This window comes from Mya arenaria, chromosome 9, assembly GCF_026914265.1.
Source record: "Mya arenaria isolate MELC-2E11 chromosome 9, ASM2691426v1".
In the NCBI taxonomy this organism is placed as follows: Eukaryota; Metazoa; Mollusca; class Bivalvia; order Myida; family Myidae; genus Mya; species Mya arenaria.
This window is the reverse complement of record NC_069130.1, coordinates 48,743,435-48,762,117: the sequence shown is the minus strand read 5'-3', so window position 1 is coordinate 48,762,117 and position 18,683 is coordinate 48,743,435. Positions and strand designations below refer to the sequence as shown.

General features: G+C 41.0%; 1 protein-coding gene across 7 annotated transcripts in view; it reads left to right on the top strand.

Annotated features, from left to right (window-relative positions):
• The window catches only part of LOC128246663 (uncharacterized), a 37,262-nt gene extending 30,775 nt beyond the window's left edge, over positions 1 to 6,487 (top strand). For all 7 annotated transcript variants that reach the window (XM_052964975.1, XM_052964974.1, XM_052964973.1 and 4 more), the window contains exons 4-5: positions 2,845 to 2,902; positions 3,512 to 6,487. In XM_052964975.1, the coding sequence (XP_052820935.1) occupies positions 2,845 to 2,902; positions 3,512 to 5,787 (2,334 nt within the window). In that variant the 3' untranslated portion in view covers positions 5,788 to 6,487. The remainder of the gene's footprint in view (positions 1 to 2,844; positions 2,903 to 3,511) is intronic.
• Positions 6,488 to 18,683: the final 12,196 nt, after the last annotated feature.

Sequence of the window (18,683 nt, the reverse complement as noted above, 5' to 3'; positions counted from 1 at the left end):
TTACTAAACTGAGGTAGCAAACCGACCCGAGGCATCACACGACGTGGAACAGCTTAAGAAGGTACGCACAACACGCCGTAGAACAACCTAAGAAGGTAAGAACTTATATGCTGTATGACCAAATTGAGGGAGCAAACCGACACAAGGCACAACACGCCGTGGAAAAACTCTAGAAGGTACAAACTTACATGCTTTAAGACTAAACTGAGGTAGCACACCGACCCGAGGCACAACACGCCGTGAAACAGCTTAAGAAGGTACAATCTTACATGTTTTAAGACTAAACTGAGGTAGCAAACCAACCCGAGGCACAACACGCCATGGAGCAGATTGAACAGGTATGATTTTACATAGTAGTGGGCATTACTGAATTAGCATACACCGACAACAGGCACAACACGCCGTGGAACAGATTAAACAGGTGTGACATTACATGATGGTCGTCACAACTCAACTAGCATACACCGACCTGAGGCACCACACTCCGTGTAACAGATTAAACAGGTGTTACATTACATGATGGCCGTCACAACTCAACTAGCATACACCGACCTGAGGCACCACTCTCCGTGGAACAGATTAAACAGGTGTGACATTACATGATGGCCGTCACAACTCAACTAGCATACACCGACCTGAGGCACCACACTCCGTGGAACAGATTAAACAGGTGTGACATTACATGATGGCCGTCACAACTGAACTAGCCTACACCGACCTGAGGCACCACACTTTGTGGAACAGAATAAACAGGTGTGACATTGCATGATTGCCGACACAACTGAACTAGCATACACCGACCTGAGACACCACAATCCGTGGAACAGATTAAACAGGTGTGGCATTACATGATGGCCGTCACAACTGAACTAGCATACACCGACCTGAGGCACCACACTCCGTGGAACAGATTAAACAGGTGTGACATTACATGATGGCCGTCACAACTGAACTAGCATACACCGACCTGAGGCACCACACTCCGTGGAACAAATTAAACAGGTGTGACATTACATGATGGCCGTCACAACTGAATTAGCATACACCGACCTGAGGCACCACACTCCGTGGAACAGATTAAACAGGTGTGGCATTACATGATGGCCGTCACAACTGAATTAGCATACACCGACCTGAGGCACCACACTCCTTGGAACAGATTAAACATGTGTGACATTACATGATTGATGACACAACTAAACTGGCATACCGACCCGAGGCATAACAAGCCGTTGAACACATTAAATAGGTATTTCTTAACTTAATAGCGGACACAACTGAACTAGCGTACCGACAACAGGCACAGCCCGCCGTGGAACATACTAGACAGGTATGACTTTACATGATAGCGGACACAACAGAGCTAGAATACCGGCCCATAGCACCACATTCCGTGGAACATATTACAGGTATGACTTTACATGAAAGTGAACACAACTGAACTAGAATACCGGCCCATAGCACCACATTCCGTGGAACATATTAGACAGGTATGACTTTACATGATAGTGAACACAACTGAACCAGCTTACCGACACAAGGCACAACATGGTACCCAACCTTGGTTAAACATCTCGTCATATAAAATCACCGGATTTTGGTGTAGGTGGGGGTCCCTATATGGGTATATGCAGGGATTTTGGGGTGCATATTTCTGCGTGGTGACCTTATTCGATGTAAGGCCAAACCAAGGTTGCGTACCATTGGGACTCCACCCATGACACAAACTGAACCGATCTGAGCTCTCCCGCGTCTATTGCATACGAAGTGGTGGCCTCGAGTTTATTAAAGTGACTCGCTCATGTTTTGAACCAAACATTAGTTTTCCCGGTAATGCATCTAAAACACTTATTTTATCATTAGTTTACTCTATGATGTCGAAATTGCAGAAATTATAGCATAACAAAGTATTTTGGTTTTAGTGAGGTGTGAACCCACGCTGGTAAAGTCAAGAAAAAAAGTTGGAAACAGCCGACTAATCCTCACGGCCACCGGGACTTAAAAAACAGTGGTGGATATGTTGCCCTGTTTTGGATACATTGATAACATCACGTGATAATGTCAATCAATGAATCACGCAACACCACAGCCGTAATTAATTTTCAATTGCGTTACAAAAATGTGGTCTTCAAAGAAACTAGTTGAGCAACATCATCTGCTAAAAGTGACATTCTCATTCAAAATCAATACATACACATGTATAACAAACATCAATTTTGAGCGATAAACCTTTAACTACTTACTAAATAGTGCATTTATGGAAACCATTTATAACTGATAATAGGATTGTAACCGTCGATTTAATAGCAAAAATATTTAATGATTGGCAAGTGCTAAAATATTTACGGTGATCTACTATAGTCGCATAAGGTAGAAATACCGTGTTTCTACACCTTTCTTTCAAATTAAACTCTGTTATATTCATAAGAACAACTGTTTTCAACATTTATCCATTCTTTTCATTATATTTAAACAATAATATTACTTGCGGTAAATCTTATATTGGAGTAAGAGTGCATCTTTAAGGGTTCCAGCTTTTTTTTTTAACACTCCTTATGATTTGCCACACTTTATTTCATAATTTAAAAAAATGCATGTTACAAACCATGAACGAGTTACTTTAAGTCGTGGCCACAACATGTGAGTCGTTGGAAGTCAGTAAGTCGTGAGCACGAGATAAAAACAGATATTTACGCCTGTCACCTCAATGACAGCGTACATAAAAAACACTAATGTAGTTATATTGTTTTTCGTTACAATATTGTCTTTATTAGTTTATATTATTTTTGTAAAATAGCCTTTGATTTATGGGATGCTTAATGTCTTGATCTGTTTTGTTGACAGCTGCAAACAGACGATTTCAAGATAAGCGCTGAGAACGAAGGAGAGATGTTGAAGGAAGGTAAGAAACGCTTTTCATCAATGACGTATCGAGCACTAAAACTCGTTGCCATCCCTAATTTTTATGGCCAAGAGTCTTGTGATAATACTGCTGCCTATCTTCTATCACAAGAGTCTTGTGATAATGCTGCTGCCTATCTTCTATCACAAGAGTCTTGTGATAATACTGCTGCCTATCTTCTATCACAAGAGTCTTGTGATAATGCTGCTGCCTATCTTCTATCACAAGAGTCTTGTGATAATGCTGCTGCCTATCTTCTATCACAAGAGTCTTGTGATAATGCTGCTGCCTATCTTCTATCACAAGAGTCTTGTGATAATACTTATCTTCTGCAACAAGCGTCTTGTGATATTCCTGCTCCTTACTTTCTATACTAAGCGTCTTTTGACATTGCTGCTACTTATCTTCTACATCAAGCGTCTTGTGATATTGCTGCTCATTGTCGTCTGAAACAAGCGTCTTGTGACAATGCTGCTACTTATCTTCCGCAAAAAGCCTCTTGTGATAATGCTGCTACTTATCTCCTGTACTGCGTCTTGTGATAATGCATACGTATCTGATCTTAACTTTTATGTTTTTTAATGTGATATTTTTTTACATTTACTTCAGGATTACGACTACGTTTGGCAAACCATTACCGTACCACTTTGGCCGACATGCCGATATCTCCCATTCTTGGAGAAAAGAACGCAAAACTCAGGAAATTCTACGTGGCACCGAAAATTGTGGAGAAAGATCATAGAAAAATCGGCGAAATTGACAAGGGAGAAAGTGGTCAAGAAGTTGCAAAGTTTTCAGATGTTTTCTTAAAAAACGGTCAGTTGCTCAGTAATGCTTTCCTCGTTGGCGAACCGGGCAAAGGCAAATCCACATTCTCCGTAATGTGTGCCCTGGAATGGACTCACCAGTATTTACCAGCGGAGGAAAACGTCGGTATTAAAACAAGCTATGCCGACCCAGAATTCTTCAAAGAGTTTGCATTTTTGTTCCATGTCACCCTACGAGATTCAGGTAAAACGTGTGATCTAGCACAAATGATCAAGGATCAACTTATACGTAAAATGTACCACGAGAAGGATGCCGATGATGGCTACCGGCTCTTACAGACGGTGCTGGAAAGTGAAACATGTTTAATCATAGCTGACGGCCTCGACGAATGGACCCATCCGGAAAACGTAAACTGTACCTGCAAAACTGAGGAAAAAGTCACCCCTTTCCGAAATTCGGCCAACATGGCCACACTCCTCACGACAACGCGTCCCTGGCGAATGTCACAGTTTAGAGTGCAGGATTCAAAGATCGACAAATATCTTGAAATAGAAGGAGCAGCAGACACAAAGCAACTCGTGGAAAATATCATCAACATTCTTAATGGGGGAAATGAGGATGAACGAACAACATGGGCTTTCATGAAAATGGTGTCAGCGAAGCGTCTTAAAGGATTATTGTCAGCACCTATCAGTATCACCCAGCTCGTGTGCCTGTGGTTCGAGGGCAAATCGTTAACCGATTCAAAGTGTGACATTTATGCTGGCGTGATAAACATGCTATCATGTAGACTTAGTTATATGCAAAGCGGGCATAACATTCCGGAAATTGAACTGCCATCTGTATTAAAGGAACACGAATGCTTCGTGCAAAATCCCACGGTTTATCTTGCGCTGGCAAAGTTAGCATACACAACTTTATATTCAGAGTGCAGAGATTCGTCTGTTGTATTCAGCAACAAAACAGTCAACGCTTCGTTAAGCAGAGAGCAGGTTGAATTTGCATTGAAGTCAGGCTTACTCACAGAGAAGAAATCCAACTCATTGATCAAGAGATCATCTCACTTTTCATTCTTTCATAAAACACTTCAAGAGTTTTTAGCGGCTCTTCATTTATGTTTGAATGAAAACGACTACAGTCAGCTATCAAGCAAGTACGAACAAGATAATAAGGAAAATATCTTGGGAGGTGTTTTTCAGACATTTATTTTCATATGTGGAATGAAGCCCGAGCTCGGTGTACAAATGTCTTCATGGATCAATAGTTCTAGACCACCATACCAACCATCAATCTACAGTGGAGAGGCTGGACTACTTCAGGGCCTGATTCTCTCCGGGAACCGTGAAGCCAGGGCGAACAACTATGGTGACATACCGCTCTATCTCACACACTTCTTTATTCATAATAACGAGGATGACGTAGTGTTCAAAAAGCTGATGATGATAAACAAGGAACGTATTCAGTCACTAGTCATCCAGGAATACAATGATCACATTAATGGGGAAGAGCTGCAGGAGGTGATCACATCCTCCTCCGACTCCCTCAAAAAAGTGGAACTGTGGTGGCGTGATGGGCAGTATGACCTGTCCCAGTGTCACAGGCTGGAACGTCTGCGTATAGAGGGAGACCATACAGCACGTGTGCAGGTTGATCCAACACATATTACAACATGTATCTTATATAGAGTATCATCGAATGTTGAAATGTACATATTTAGATTATTTAAACACGATCAAAGGTGGAGTAAACTACAACGTGTTGCGTTATCTAGCGTTAAGAATGTCCAGTTACTTGTGGATACACTACCAAGTCTCCCTCAGTTACAAAGCCTTGAGATACGGTTTACAGATCTAGGTGAGCTCCACCTCCTCCCTCCAGCCTCCATCACCGATATTACACTTAGGCGTGTGACAATGACAGCGGAGGCGGTGCGGAGTCTGATAGAGACGATGAAGAACATACCACACACCATTACATGCGACATGCAGTTCTGCAGGGTGAAACCTGCCAGTGAGGTGGAAGACATCCGAGAACATATGAACAGTTCGCCGTCATTCAAGGTTCTCAGATTTGACGATACGAGTGAAAGGCTTCGTTTCAGCTTCACCAAAATGTGAACAATAAGTTGAATGTTAGCATCGATTATGGGAATTCATGTTTGATGAAAAACAGTGAAACAATCAATGGGGAAGTGTCATTCTATTTATAGAAATATATGTTACTTTTCCAGGAACTAATTATTATCAACCACTTTCTATGTGTATTCAGTTAATTTGATTTATGTTGTGTATTTTCATGCATCCTAAAATTGATTTAACTGTACACAGCAATGTCGTTGTGGCTGGTGTTATTAAACATAATTATCGAACTTGGATGAAAACTTTCTTTTTTTTAATTATAACACAACAGTTCGCAATCAACACGTGCAATAATCGGTTAAACTTGATCGACTTTTTAAAAAAGAATCCCTTTACAAATGAACTCATTTCCTAGTTTAATTCGATATCATTTGATAAATGTTAAGTACTTACTTCGCTTAGGGATAATTGATTGATGGGGATGATAATCCGTATTTAATAGACAAATATACCAATAACACGTTGACCCTTTTAATTTGAATTATCTATTACATAAATTTCACGTAAATATAATAATATCTTCAAAATAGTAATATCATATATGGACAATTGCTACAAAAAAAAACAAACAATAAACACATTTAGTTACCTAAATACTTGAATATACAATGGCCTATTATTTAACATGTCACACAATTTGATTATAATTGAAGAAGATATCATTAAACGTTGAAAATATTGTTTGATTTGTATTTAATACGATAAGGATGAAAATGTGTTATAATGATGATGATGATGGTGGTGTTGTTGGTAATGATGATGATGATGATGGTGGTGTTGTTGGTGATAATAATGATGCTGATGGTGATGATAATGATGATGATTGTGGTGGTGATGGTGGTGGTGGTGGCGATGTCGACTACAACCACCACGACGTTGATGATGGCGACGACGATTACAACAACGACGACGACGTCGATGATGATGATGATGGTGGTGGTGGTGGTGGTGGTGATGATGATGATGATGATGATGATGATGATGATGATGATGATTAGCTAATAATTATGCCTTAGAAATCAAATTTAAGGCTGGACAATAAATGTTAACTTGCTCTTGAAGCAAGGTACGTAGTAAACATACAACACACTCATGATGTTGGCATTAGAAGTACGTTATCAAAATAATCATGCAAGGCGAAGTATTTCTAATTTAAGCAAAACTCAGAAAAAAATGGTTTTGTATACAAATACACACATTGCGGGAGTCGATTCTAGCAGGCTTAGAAATGCACCTGATAGCGTTTATATGAATGAATCCTTTGGGGACTGACGGACACGTCAACTACCAGACCATTTTACTACCAGAAGGCGGACACAGGTATCACATTATTACTATTTACGAGGTCTATCTCGTAGCTTGCCGAAGATGGCCGAGTTGTTACGATTGACCTGGCGTCAAACCAAACAAATTGCAGACACAGCGAACGGTATTCACGAACCTTATACAATATTCCATCTCAATTATTATCATTTAATATAGAATAGTTTAGTCATATCATTTTATTCTTTAAATTTGACCATTTTATAAATAAGAAACATCAACATAACACTATTAAACTATACTTATAGCAATTCACCGATTTTTTTTATTGAAAACAAATTTAAAGTGACACTCGTATTTAATATTTATACTTACACATGTATAAAAAAAACATTAATCTTGAGTGATACACCTTTAACGACTTCTTAGATAATGCATATATGGATAATATTAATTACTGGTAACAAGATTGCGTCATCGGTGAAGTATCGTCATCCGTGAGGCGTCGCCCATAGCGTCATCGTCGAGGTGTTGTTATCAGTGAGGCGTCGCCCATTGTGTCATCGTCGAGGTGTCGTCATCCGTGAGGCGTCGCCCATAGCGTCATCGTCAAGGTGTCGTCATCAGTGAGGCGTCGCCCATAGCGTCATCGTCGAGGTATTGTTATCAGTGAGGCGTCGCCCATAGCGTCATCGTCGAGGTGTCATAATCAGTGAGGCGTCACCCATAGCGTCATCGTCGAGTGGTCGTTATCAGTGAGGTGTCGCCCATAGCGTCATCGTCGAGTTGTCGTCATCAGTGAGGCGTCGCACAAAACGTCATCGTGAGGGGTCGTTATCAGAGAGGCGTGGTCAATAGCGTCATCGTCGAGGTGTCGTCATCGGTGAGGCGTCGCCCAAAAGCGCCATCGTCGAGGTGTCGTCATCAGTAAAGCGTCGTCCAAAGCGTCATTGTTGAGGTGTCGTCATCGTCGAGGTGTCGTTATCAGTGAAGCGTAGCCCATTGCGTCTTCAGTGAGGTGTCGTCATCAGTGAGGCGTCGCCCATTGTGTCAACGTCGAGGTGTCGTCATCGGTGAGGCTTCACCCATTGCGTCATTGTCGAGGTGTCGTCATCAGTGAGGCGTCGCCCATTGCATCTTCGGTGAGGTGACGTCATCGGTGAGGCGTCGCCCATAGCGACATCGTCGAGGGGTCGTCATCGGTGAGGCGTCGCCCAAAGCGTCATCGTCGAGGTGTTGTCATCAGTGAGGCGTCGCCCATAGCGTAGTCGTCGAGGGGTCGTCATCAGTGAGGCTTTGCCCATAGCGTTATCGTCGAGGTGTCGTCATCAGTGAGGCATCGCCCATAGCGTCATCGTCGAGGTGTCGCCATCGGTGGGGCGTCGCCCATAGCGTCATCGTCAAGGTGTCGTCATCAGTGAGGCGTCGCCCATAGCGTCATCATCGAGGTGTCGTCATCAGAGAGGCGTCGCCCATTGCGTCATCGTCGGGGTGTCGTCATCATTGAGGCGTCGCCCATTGCGTCATGAATGGCTTACCTTAATGCACTAACACATCTTTGCATCCTTATGGTGAATGGCGTACCGTAATGCACTAACACATCTTTGCATCCTTATGATGGATGGCATACCGTAATGCACTAACACATCTTTGCATCCTGATGATGGATGGCATACCTTAATGCACTAACACATCTTTGCATCCTTATGGATGGCGTACCGTAATGCACTTACACATCTTTGCATCCTTATGATGGATGGCTTACCTTTATGCACTAACACATCTTTGCATCCTTATGGATGGCATACCGTAATGCACTCACACATATTTGCATCCTTATGATGGATGGCTTACCTTAATGCACTAACACATCTTTGCATCCTTATGATGGATGGCTTACCGTAATGCACTCACACATCTTTGCATCCTTATGATGGATGGCTTACCGTAATGCACTAACACATCTTTGCATCCTTATGGTGAATGGCGTACCGTAATGCACTAACACATCTTTGCATCCTGATGATGGATGGCATACCTTAATGCACTAACACATCTTTGCATCCTTATGGATGGCTTACCTTAATGCACTCACACATCTTTGCATCCTTATGATGGATGGCTTACCGTAACGCACTAACACATCTTTGCATCTTTATGATGGATGGCTTACCGTAATGCACTAACACATCTTTGCATCTTTATGATGGATGGCTTACCGTAATGCACTCACACATCTTTGCATCTTTATGATGGATGGCTTACCGTAATGCACTAACACATCTTTGCATCCTTATGATGGATGGCTTACCGTAATGCACTAACACATCTTTGCATCCTTATGATGGATGGCTTACCTTAATGCACTAACACATCTTTGCATCCTTATGATGGATGGCATACCTTAATGCACTAACACATCTTTGCATCTTTATGATGGATGACTTACCTTAATGACTCACACATCTTTGCATCCTTATGATGGATGGCTTACCGTAATGCACTAACACATCTTTGCATCCTTATGATGGATGGCTTACCGTAATGCACTCACACATCTTTGCATCCTTATGATGGATGGCTTACCTTAATGCACTCACACATCTTTGCATCCTTATGATGGATGGCTTAAGTTAATGCACTCACACATCTTTGCATCCTTATGATGGATGGCTTACCTTAATGCACTCACACATCTTTGCATCCTTATGATGGATGGCTTACCGTAATGCGCTAACACATCTTTGCATCCTTATGATGGATGGCTTACCTTAATGCACTCACACATCTTTGCATCCTTATGATGGATGGCTTACCGTAATGCACTAACACATCTTTGCATCTTTATGATGGATGGCTTACCGTAATGCACTCACACATCTTTGCATCCTTATGATGGATGGCTTACCGTAATGCACTAACACATCTTTGCATCCTTATGATGGATGGCTTACCTTAATGCACTCACACATCTTTGCATCCTTATGATGGATGGCTTACCTTAATGCACTCACACATCTTTGCATCCTTATGATGGATGGCTTACCGTAATGCACTAACACATCTTTGCATCCTTATGATGGATGGCTTACCGTAATGCACTAACACATCTTTGCATCCTTATGATGGATGGCATACCTTAATGCACTAACACATCTTTGCATCCTTATGATGGATGGCTTACCTTAATGCACTCACACATCTTTGCATCCTTATGATGGATGGCATACCTTAATTCACTAACACATCTTTGCATCCTTATGATGGATGGCTTACCGTAATGCACTAACACATCTTTGCATCCTTATGATGGATGGCTTACCGTAACGCACTAACACATCTTTGCATCCTTATGATGGATGGCTTGCCTAACCTGGTTCTAGTGGGGTACAAACCAACGCCGGTACAGTCAGGGAAAAGGTAGAGGAATGACAACAAAACCGCTTTCCCACAAGTACAGCAACTGAGAGTTAATTTAACCTTAAAGCTATTAACGTTATTTAAAATATTGGCGTTCAAAGAAAGTTTTTGAGCGAATATCAACTTTTGTTGACTTGTTCTTAGTTTAACACTCCTAATGTTTTGCCACACGTTATTTCGTCATAAAAGGGTGCATTTTACAAAACATGAGCGTGTCTCTTTGATCTTGTCGATGCTACTAATGTGCGTTTGCTGACGCGAACATAATAAGTTCTAGGATATACAAACACATTTAACAGAACTTAAACTTTGTTTGGGCTGACCATTAAAAGTCAAATCTTGATACCACTCGTATTTTGTTGGCCTTAATGTTCAGCTTAATATATTAAGTCAATACTTGATTCAACGGGACATTCTTACGTTCGGCTTCACCAAACCTACAATAAATGTCAGTTTACCTGTGAAATACTTTTGTTAAACAATTTCTCCAAACATGCTGCGGAGAATTGAATGACGCGTCTCGGGTTTAACCTTTAGATGTTTGTTTGCGTCCAATGCAAATTTTGGAAAGTACCTCAATATTTGCCAAACTCCTTGCGTGTTCCTACAAGCAGTAATAGATGGCGGTGACGGATCCAGGAATTCACAACCGTCAACCCCCCCCCCCCCCTCTCCCCCAAACCAGGAATTTATAACCTTCACCCCACCCCATCTCCCCCTCTCCCCCCAACGAGGAATTCACAACCGTCACCCCCCCCCTCTCCTCCCAACCAGGAATTTATAACCTTCACCCCACCCACTCTCCCCCCTCACCACCCAACCAGGAATTCACTACCGTCAACCCCCTCTCCCCCAGCCAGGCATGTATAACCTTCACCCCACCCCCTCTCTCTCCCCAACCAGGAATTTATAACCTTCACCCCACCCCCGCTCCCCCTCTCCCCCAACCAGGAATTCACAACCGTCATACCCCCCTCTCCTCCCAACCAGGAATTCATAACCTTCACCCCACCCCCTCTCCTCCCAACCAGGAATTCACAGCCACCAACCCCCCTCTCCCCCCCCCCCCACCAGAATTTATAACCTTCACCCCACCCCCTCTCCCCCCTCTCTCCCCAAGCAGGAATTTATAACCTTCAACCCACCCCCTCTCCCCCAACCAGGAATTTATAACCTTCACCCCACCCCCTCTACCCCCTCTCCCCCAACCAGGAATTTATAACCTTCACCCCACCCCCTCTCCCCCTCTCTCCCAACCCGGAATTTATAACCTTCACCCCACCCCCTCAACCTCAACCAGGAATTTATAACCTTCACCCCACCCCCTCTACCCCCTCTCCCCAACCCTTTACAACTTTTATCTTACTGAGCTCATGAATTGAAATAAAAGGTGTAAATTTAGCTTAAAGCTGCACTCTCGCAGATTGAACGTTTTGACAACTTTTTTATTTTTTGTCTTGGAACGAGCAGATTCTTGCGTAAATATCTGAAAACCAGTGATAAAAGACTGCTGACAAAAGATCAGCACAGAGTTTCATATTTCCTCTCCAAAATTGATGTTTTATGCATTTTTCTTTAACCGTTAGTAACGGTTTAAGCCATAAAACATCAAACTTGAAATGGGAACATGAAAATCTGTGATCTGATCTTTTGTCAACAGTCTTTCATCACTGGTTTGCAGATATTTACGCAAAACTTTGATCATTCCAAGACAAAAAATAAAAAAGTTGGAAAAACGGTAAATCTGTGAGAATGCAGCTTTAAACTTATAGTTATCGAATACATATATGTTTGTATGTCGATTTTATTCTCTCTTTTTCTGTTCTTTTTTTCTTTTCCTTTTGTGGCCTTTGAGAAATTTGATGCCAATTTTAGCCAAAAGCATGTATTTTCTGATATTGCCAATAAAATGAATCTATCAAAGATTAAATGCATTTCCAGTGGACATATTAATGAATAAAAACTGTATATGTTTTTGTTCATACATGTAAGCATGTTAACTTTAGAATATACCTATTTATTTAGCTCGATTGTGGCGCTAGCTGAGCTTATAGAGTCACTCTCCTGTCCGTTTCCTGGGCAGAAACCAGCACTGATGTCCATTTTGAGAGGCGGTGAGAAAGTGCCCCTAGTAGAATCGCACCCACAACCTCTTGGGTGAGAGGCGGTGAGAAAGTGCCCCTAGTAGAATCGCACCCACAACCTCTTGGGTGAGAGGCGGTGAGAAAGTGCCCCTAGTAGAATCGCACCCACAACCTCTTGGGTGAGAGGCGGTGAGAAAGTGCCCCTAGTAGAATCGCACCCACAACCTCTTGGGTGAGAGGCGGTGAGAAAGTGCCCCTAGTAGAATCGCACCCACAACCTCTTGGGTGAGAGGCGGTGAGAAAGTGCCCCTAGTAGAATCGCACCCACAACCTCTTGGGTGAGAGGCGGACATCTAGTCAACTTCAGAAGGTGTATGTCAGCGTTTAAATTGGTAAAGCAGTTAAAGCATCAATGTTAGGTTAAAATTATATGTTTTAGGGTTTATTCGCCCGCCAAGTGGGATGGGGGGGGGGCATTGGCCGTTGTGCCCCCCGCTAGATCCTGCACTGATTGATATTGTTAATGAAATAAATCTACTGTATACTTATTTATCCTATAATTTAAATATTTACTAAGTGGAATCCATTAAGACGTATTGTTCTGATGTTTGGAGAAGCCAGGATACTTTGAGAAATACATGTACAACGTTGTTGTTTTTTTAAGTTTGGTTAATAACTTCAGACGAAATTGATCTAAGTTACTGTATTAATTTTGTTGTAACTAATAATTTTCTGCAAATAAGGTGTATTATTTTCTTCTATTTTCGGCCTTTTGATATTGAAAGTATTACTATAAACAAGTTAAAAGCGATTTACCAGTAAAGTGAAAATTTCCGTATTTCACTGATTCCAACAATAAAATTTGTGTTGTGTTATTTTTTACAGTTATGAAATTTTACCCCGTGGGACTTAATCGCGCACAGGAATTGGGCACCATTTTGCAAACGATTTGGCATGTATTTCTACAACACTACAATAAGAGTCACATCTTTTAGGCATGTAATAAAAAACAATGGTTCGTTTAATAAATAATACTTAATGAAGAGCGACAGTAATTCTTTCAATATACAACTTTTGGTTCTCAGTCGATTAAATATTTTGCTTAATTACAAATATGCGATTCATTTACATACAACAATTTGTAGCTATTTTCTTCTGAGCACTTTGGGGTTGATTATTTAGCGACGGCAGTGCCTCAGAAACTAAACACTTTTGTTTGCCTAAACCCTATAACATAATTTTCTGCAAGTCTCGAAAATTGGCAAATTTTGTCCGGGTGACTTAGTGGATTTCGAGAATGTCAAACTATTTGAGCAAGTGTCTTTGATATGCAGCAACAGTAGCAGCAGTAGTTGTGTCTTGATGGCCTAACGCATTGGAAAGTGGTTCGGGGAGGCTAAAAATAAAAATGTTTAAAAGCTTCATTTTCTACTTAGTATATATTTTAAATGAAAAACATAAATCCTTTTCAAAATGAAAAAATGCTGCTGATGGACAGCGTAATGAAAAAGCGTGCTGCGTATGGACAGCATAATGAAAAAGCGTGATGCGTATGGACAGCATAATAAAAAAACTTGCTGTATATGGACAGCATAATGAAAAAGCGTGCTGGGTATGGACAGCATAATGAAAAAGCGTACTGGGTATGGACACCATAATGAAAAAGCGTGCTGCGTATGGACAGCGTAATGAAAAAGCATGCTGCTTATGGACATCGTAATGAAAAAGCGTGCTGCGTATGGACAGCGTTATGAAAAAGCGTGCTGCGTATGGACAGCGTAATGAAAAAACTTGCTGTGTATGGACAGCGTAATGAAAAAGTGTGCTGCGTATGCTCAGCATAATGAAAAAGCGAGTTGCGTATGCTCAGCGTAATGAAAAAGCGTGCTGCGTATGCTCAGCGTAATGAAAAAGCGTGCTGCGTATGCTCAGCGTAATGAAAAAGCGAACTGCGTATGGACAGTAAAAATAAAAGCGTGCTGCGTATGGACAGTGTAAATAAAAGCGTGCTGCGTTTGGACAGTGTAAATAAAAGCGTGCTGCGTATGGACAGTGTAAATAAAGGCGTGCTGCGTATGGACATCATTATGAAGGGCGTGCTGCGTATGCTCAGCGTAATTAAAAAGAGAGCTGCGGATAGACATCGTAATGAAAAAGCGTGCTGCGAATAGATAGCTTTATGAAAAAGCGTGCTGTGGATGGACAGCGAAATGAAATATCTTGCTGCGTATGGGCAGCTTGCTGCGTATTGATATCGTAATGAAAAGCGAGGTTCTTCTAGACAAAGCGATGAAAAAAGGGTGATGCAGTTGGACTGCGCAATAAAAAAAACAATTGCTACGGATGGACAGCGCAATGAAAAGGCGAAATAAGGAGGGACAACGTATTAATAAGCTCTGACTCGGATGAATGGCCATATTGTAAATGCGTAATGCGGAGGGACAACGTATTAATAACCTCTGACACGGATGAATGGCCATATTGTTAAGGCGTAATGCGGAGGGACAGCGCAAGAATAAGCCCTGACACGGATGAATGGCCATATTGTAAAGGCGTAATGCGGAGGGACAGCGTAAGGAATAAGCTCTGACACGGATGAATGGCCATATTTTAAAGGCTTAATGCGGAGGGACAGCGCAAGGAATAAGCTCTGACACGGATGAATGGCCATATTGTAAAGGCGTAATGCGGAGGGACAGCGCAAGAAATAATCGTGGTGCGGATGAATGGCCATATTGTAAAGGCAAAATGCGGAGGGACAGCGCAAGAAATAAGCGTGGTGCGGATGAATGGCCATATTGTAAAGGCGTAATACAGAGGGACAGCGCAAGAAATAATCGTGGTGCGGAGAATGGCCATATTGTAAAGGCGTAATGCGGAGGGACAGCGCAAGAAATAATCGTGGTGCGGAGAATGGCCATATTGTAAAGGCGTAATGCGGAGGGACAGCGCAAGAAATAATCGTGGTGCGGATGAATGGCCATATTGTAAAGGCAAAATGCGGAGGGACAGCGCAAGAAATAAGCGTGGTGCGGATGAATGGCCATATTGTAAAGGCGTAATGCGGAGGGACAGCGCAAGAAATAATCGTGGTGCGGATGAATAGCCATATTGTAAAGGCAAAATGCGGAGGGACAGCGCAAGAAATAAGCGTGGTGCGGATGAATGGCCATATTGTAAAGGCAAAATGCGGAGGGACAGCGCAAGAAATAAGCGTGGTGCGGATGAATGGCCATATTGTAAAGGCAAAATGCGGAAGGACAGCGCAAGAAATAATCGTGGTGCGGATGAATGACCATATTGTAAAGGCGTAATGCGGAGGGACAGCGCAAGGAATAAGCGTGGTGCGGATGAATGGCCATATTGTAAAGGCGAAATGCGGAGGGACAGCGCAAGGAATAAGGGTGGTGCGGATGAATGGCCATATTGTAAAGGCGTAATGCGGAGGGACAGCGTAAGGAATAAGCTCTGACACGGATGAATGGCCATATTGTAAAGGCGTAATGCGGAGGGACAGCGCAAGAATAAGCTCTGACAAGGATGAATGGCCATATTTTAAAGGCTTAATGCGGAGGGACAGCGTAAGGAATAAGCTCTGACACGGATGAATGGCCATATTGTAAAGGCGTAATGCGGAGGGACAGCGCAAGGAATAAGGGTGGTGCGGATGAATGGCCATATTGTAAAGGCGAAATGCGGAGGGACATCGCAAGGAATAAGCTCTGACACGGATGAATGGCCATATTGTAAAGGCGTAATGCGGAGGGACAGCGCAAGAAATAATCGTGGTGCGGAGGGAAAGCAAGCGAAAACCATATACTTGTACATAGAAGCACAGTGTAATATATATCGCAGAACTAACAATAGGTAGGTATAGGATACACTTGTGTAAATATTGTTTAGTGTATTTACCCAACTTAATAGGTTCCATATTTACTGGTATATCTATTTATATGCATCGCCAGTGTTTCGTAATTTGATGAAAGGAATAAATAGGCCAAGTATAATATATGAATCTGGAAAGTAAATAACGCACGTTCGTATATCAATTAATTTTCGACATCTTCAAATGAAATAGTGCACTTGGATGGTATTCAAAATGCAGACAATACAGCAACCGTCCCTCGCAACAGTTTTCATATCAATAGTTAATGTGCTGACGTAAAAATTCATATGTCCGTAAAGTTGGCAGCGTAAATTATCAGTCTGGCAATCCGGCAAATCGAGTGTAATTTGGTAAAAGAATAAATTGAATGTCTAAAGCGACATTTAGTTGTAATAAAATAAGAAAAATAAAATAATTAATTAATTAAAATCTGTTTTTAGAATAAAACTACTACTACTACTACTACTACTACTACTACTACTACTACTGCTACTGCTGCTGCTGCTGCTGCTGCTGCTGCTGCTACTACTACTACTACTACTAATATAATAATAATAATAGTATTTTTTTATAATAATAATAATAATAATAATAATAATAATAATAATAATAATAATAATAATAATTATTATTATTATTATTATTATTATTATTATTATTATTATTATTATTATAACAACGCTTAGCTGTACAATATGCTGTCATTTGCGGTCCATGTTAGCAGGACATTGAATAGCTTATATCATACGGAACTCCTCGGCAATTTTTCATTGGACACTTCATCGAACAGGAGTTCGGAATGGGCTTAACCGAAAACTAAATATTGAGGGATAAGTTGTTAGCTATTTAGTATTTTTGCAATTTTTTGCAATAAGGTACGTTAAACCTTAACGAACAACACTTCAAGTCTGCCTTTCTTTGATTGGAAGCATTATAAGTCCGATGCTTTAAAATATTACGGTAAACCATCAATAGTATTTTAAGTATTTTACTAATAACCCCTCCTACGATAGTCACTAATTTAACTTCGTTCCATTAAAGCTGCATTCTCACAGATTGAACGTTTTGACAACATTTCATTTATTGTATTGCCCTGGAACGAGCCAATTTATGCGAAAAATACATGGAAACCAGTCGAGGGGTGAAAGCGAAAATGTTATATCTTCTTCTTTATTTAATGTCACTTAGAACCTTTTCGCATTCACCCTTCGCAGTGAAATAAGACAAAAAAAGCAGATCGCAGATTTTCATATTTAAGTTTAAAAAAATGATGTTTTTAATGCAATTTTCTTAAACCGCTAGTAACGCCTTTAGCCATAAAACATCAATTTTTTGAACGAAAATTTGAACATCTGCGATCTGATCTTTGGTCAGCTGTCTTATATCACTGGTTTGCAGATATCTACGCAAAAATGTTCTCTTTCCAAGACATAAAAATTTAAAAGTTGTAAAAATGGTAAATCTGTGTAGTGCAGCTTTAAATAACAAGTGAGTATAATTTTCACCAATCATGACGTTGTAATTATCGTGAAGGAAATTGCGCGTTTCAAATGACAATTTGACAGATTTATAGGATTGTTAAAACTTAACTTACATCATTTAAAATTTTACATAAATTAACTGATAAAATGTTGACCAATGGTTCGATGATGCAAAACTATAAGTTGTTTATATGTAATAGATATCTCTTGTGGTATTTTGGATGCATTTTTTACTTATTGGCAACCGATTTTGAACTGTGCACTTATATATTGCCTTATATGCAGTATATTTTAATTTAAAGTATTCTAGTATAATTATGTCTCTTAAGAGACAAATTTTACTTCCTTCTTTGAAAGTATTTACAGCCGAAATGTTCTGAAGCATGGATGGCCACAGACCACGCCCAAAATAACAACCCTATTCAACATTAAGTCATTTTCATGCCTGGCGCCGACTTATCGTTTAAAAGACCGACAATAATTGCTAAATTTCTTAGTGGTCAGCGGGAAATGCCTCTAAAATTCCTTTATATATAGCAAACGCGCATGCGAGATCTTTTCATTAACTCAAACCCTGGTCACATACACGCTACGAGCTCCATTCGAGCAGGTTTTTCATTTTAAAAAATGCAAAATCGACCGAACGGACATCTTGACGCTTGCGAGCATGGTACGGATTTTTTTTACTCAAAGAGGAGTCTGGGCTGAGTGAAAATATTAAGCCGAGGTCCCGAGTAATCA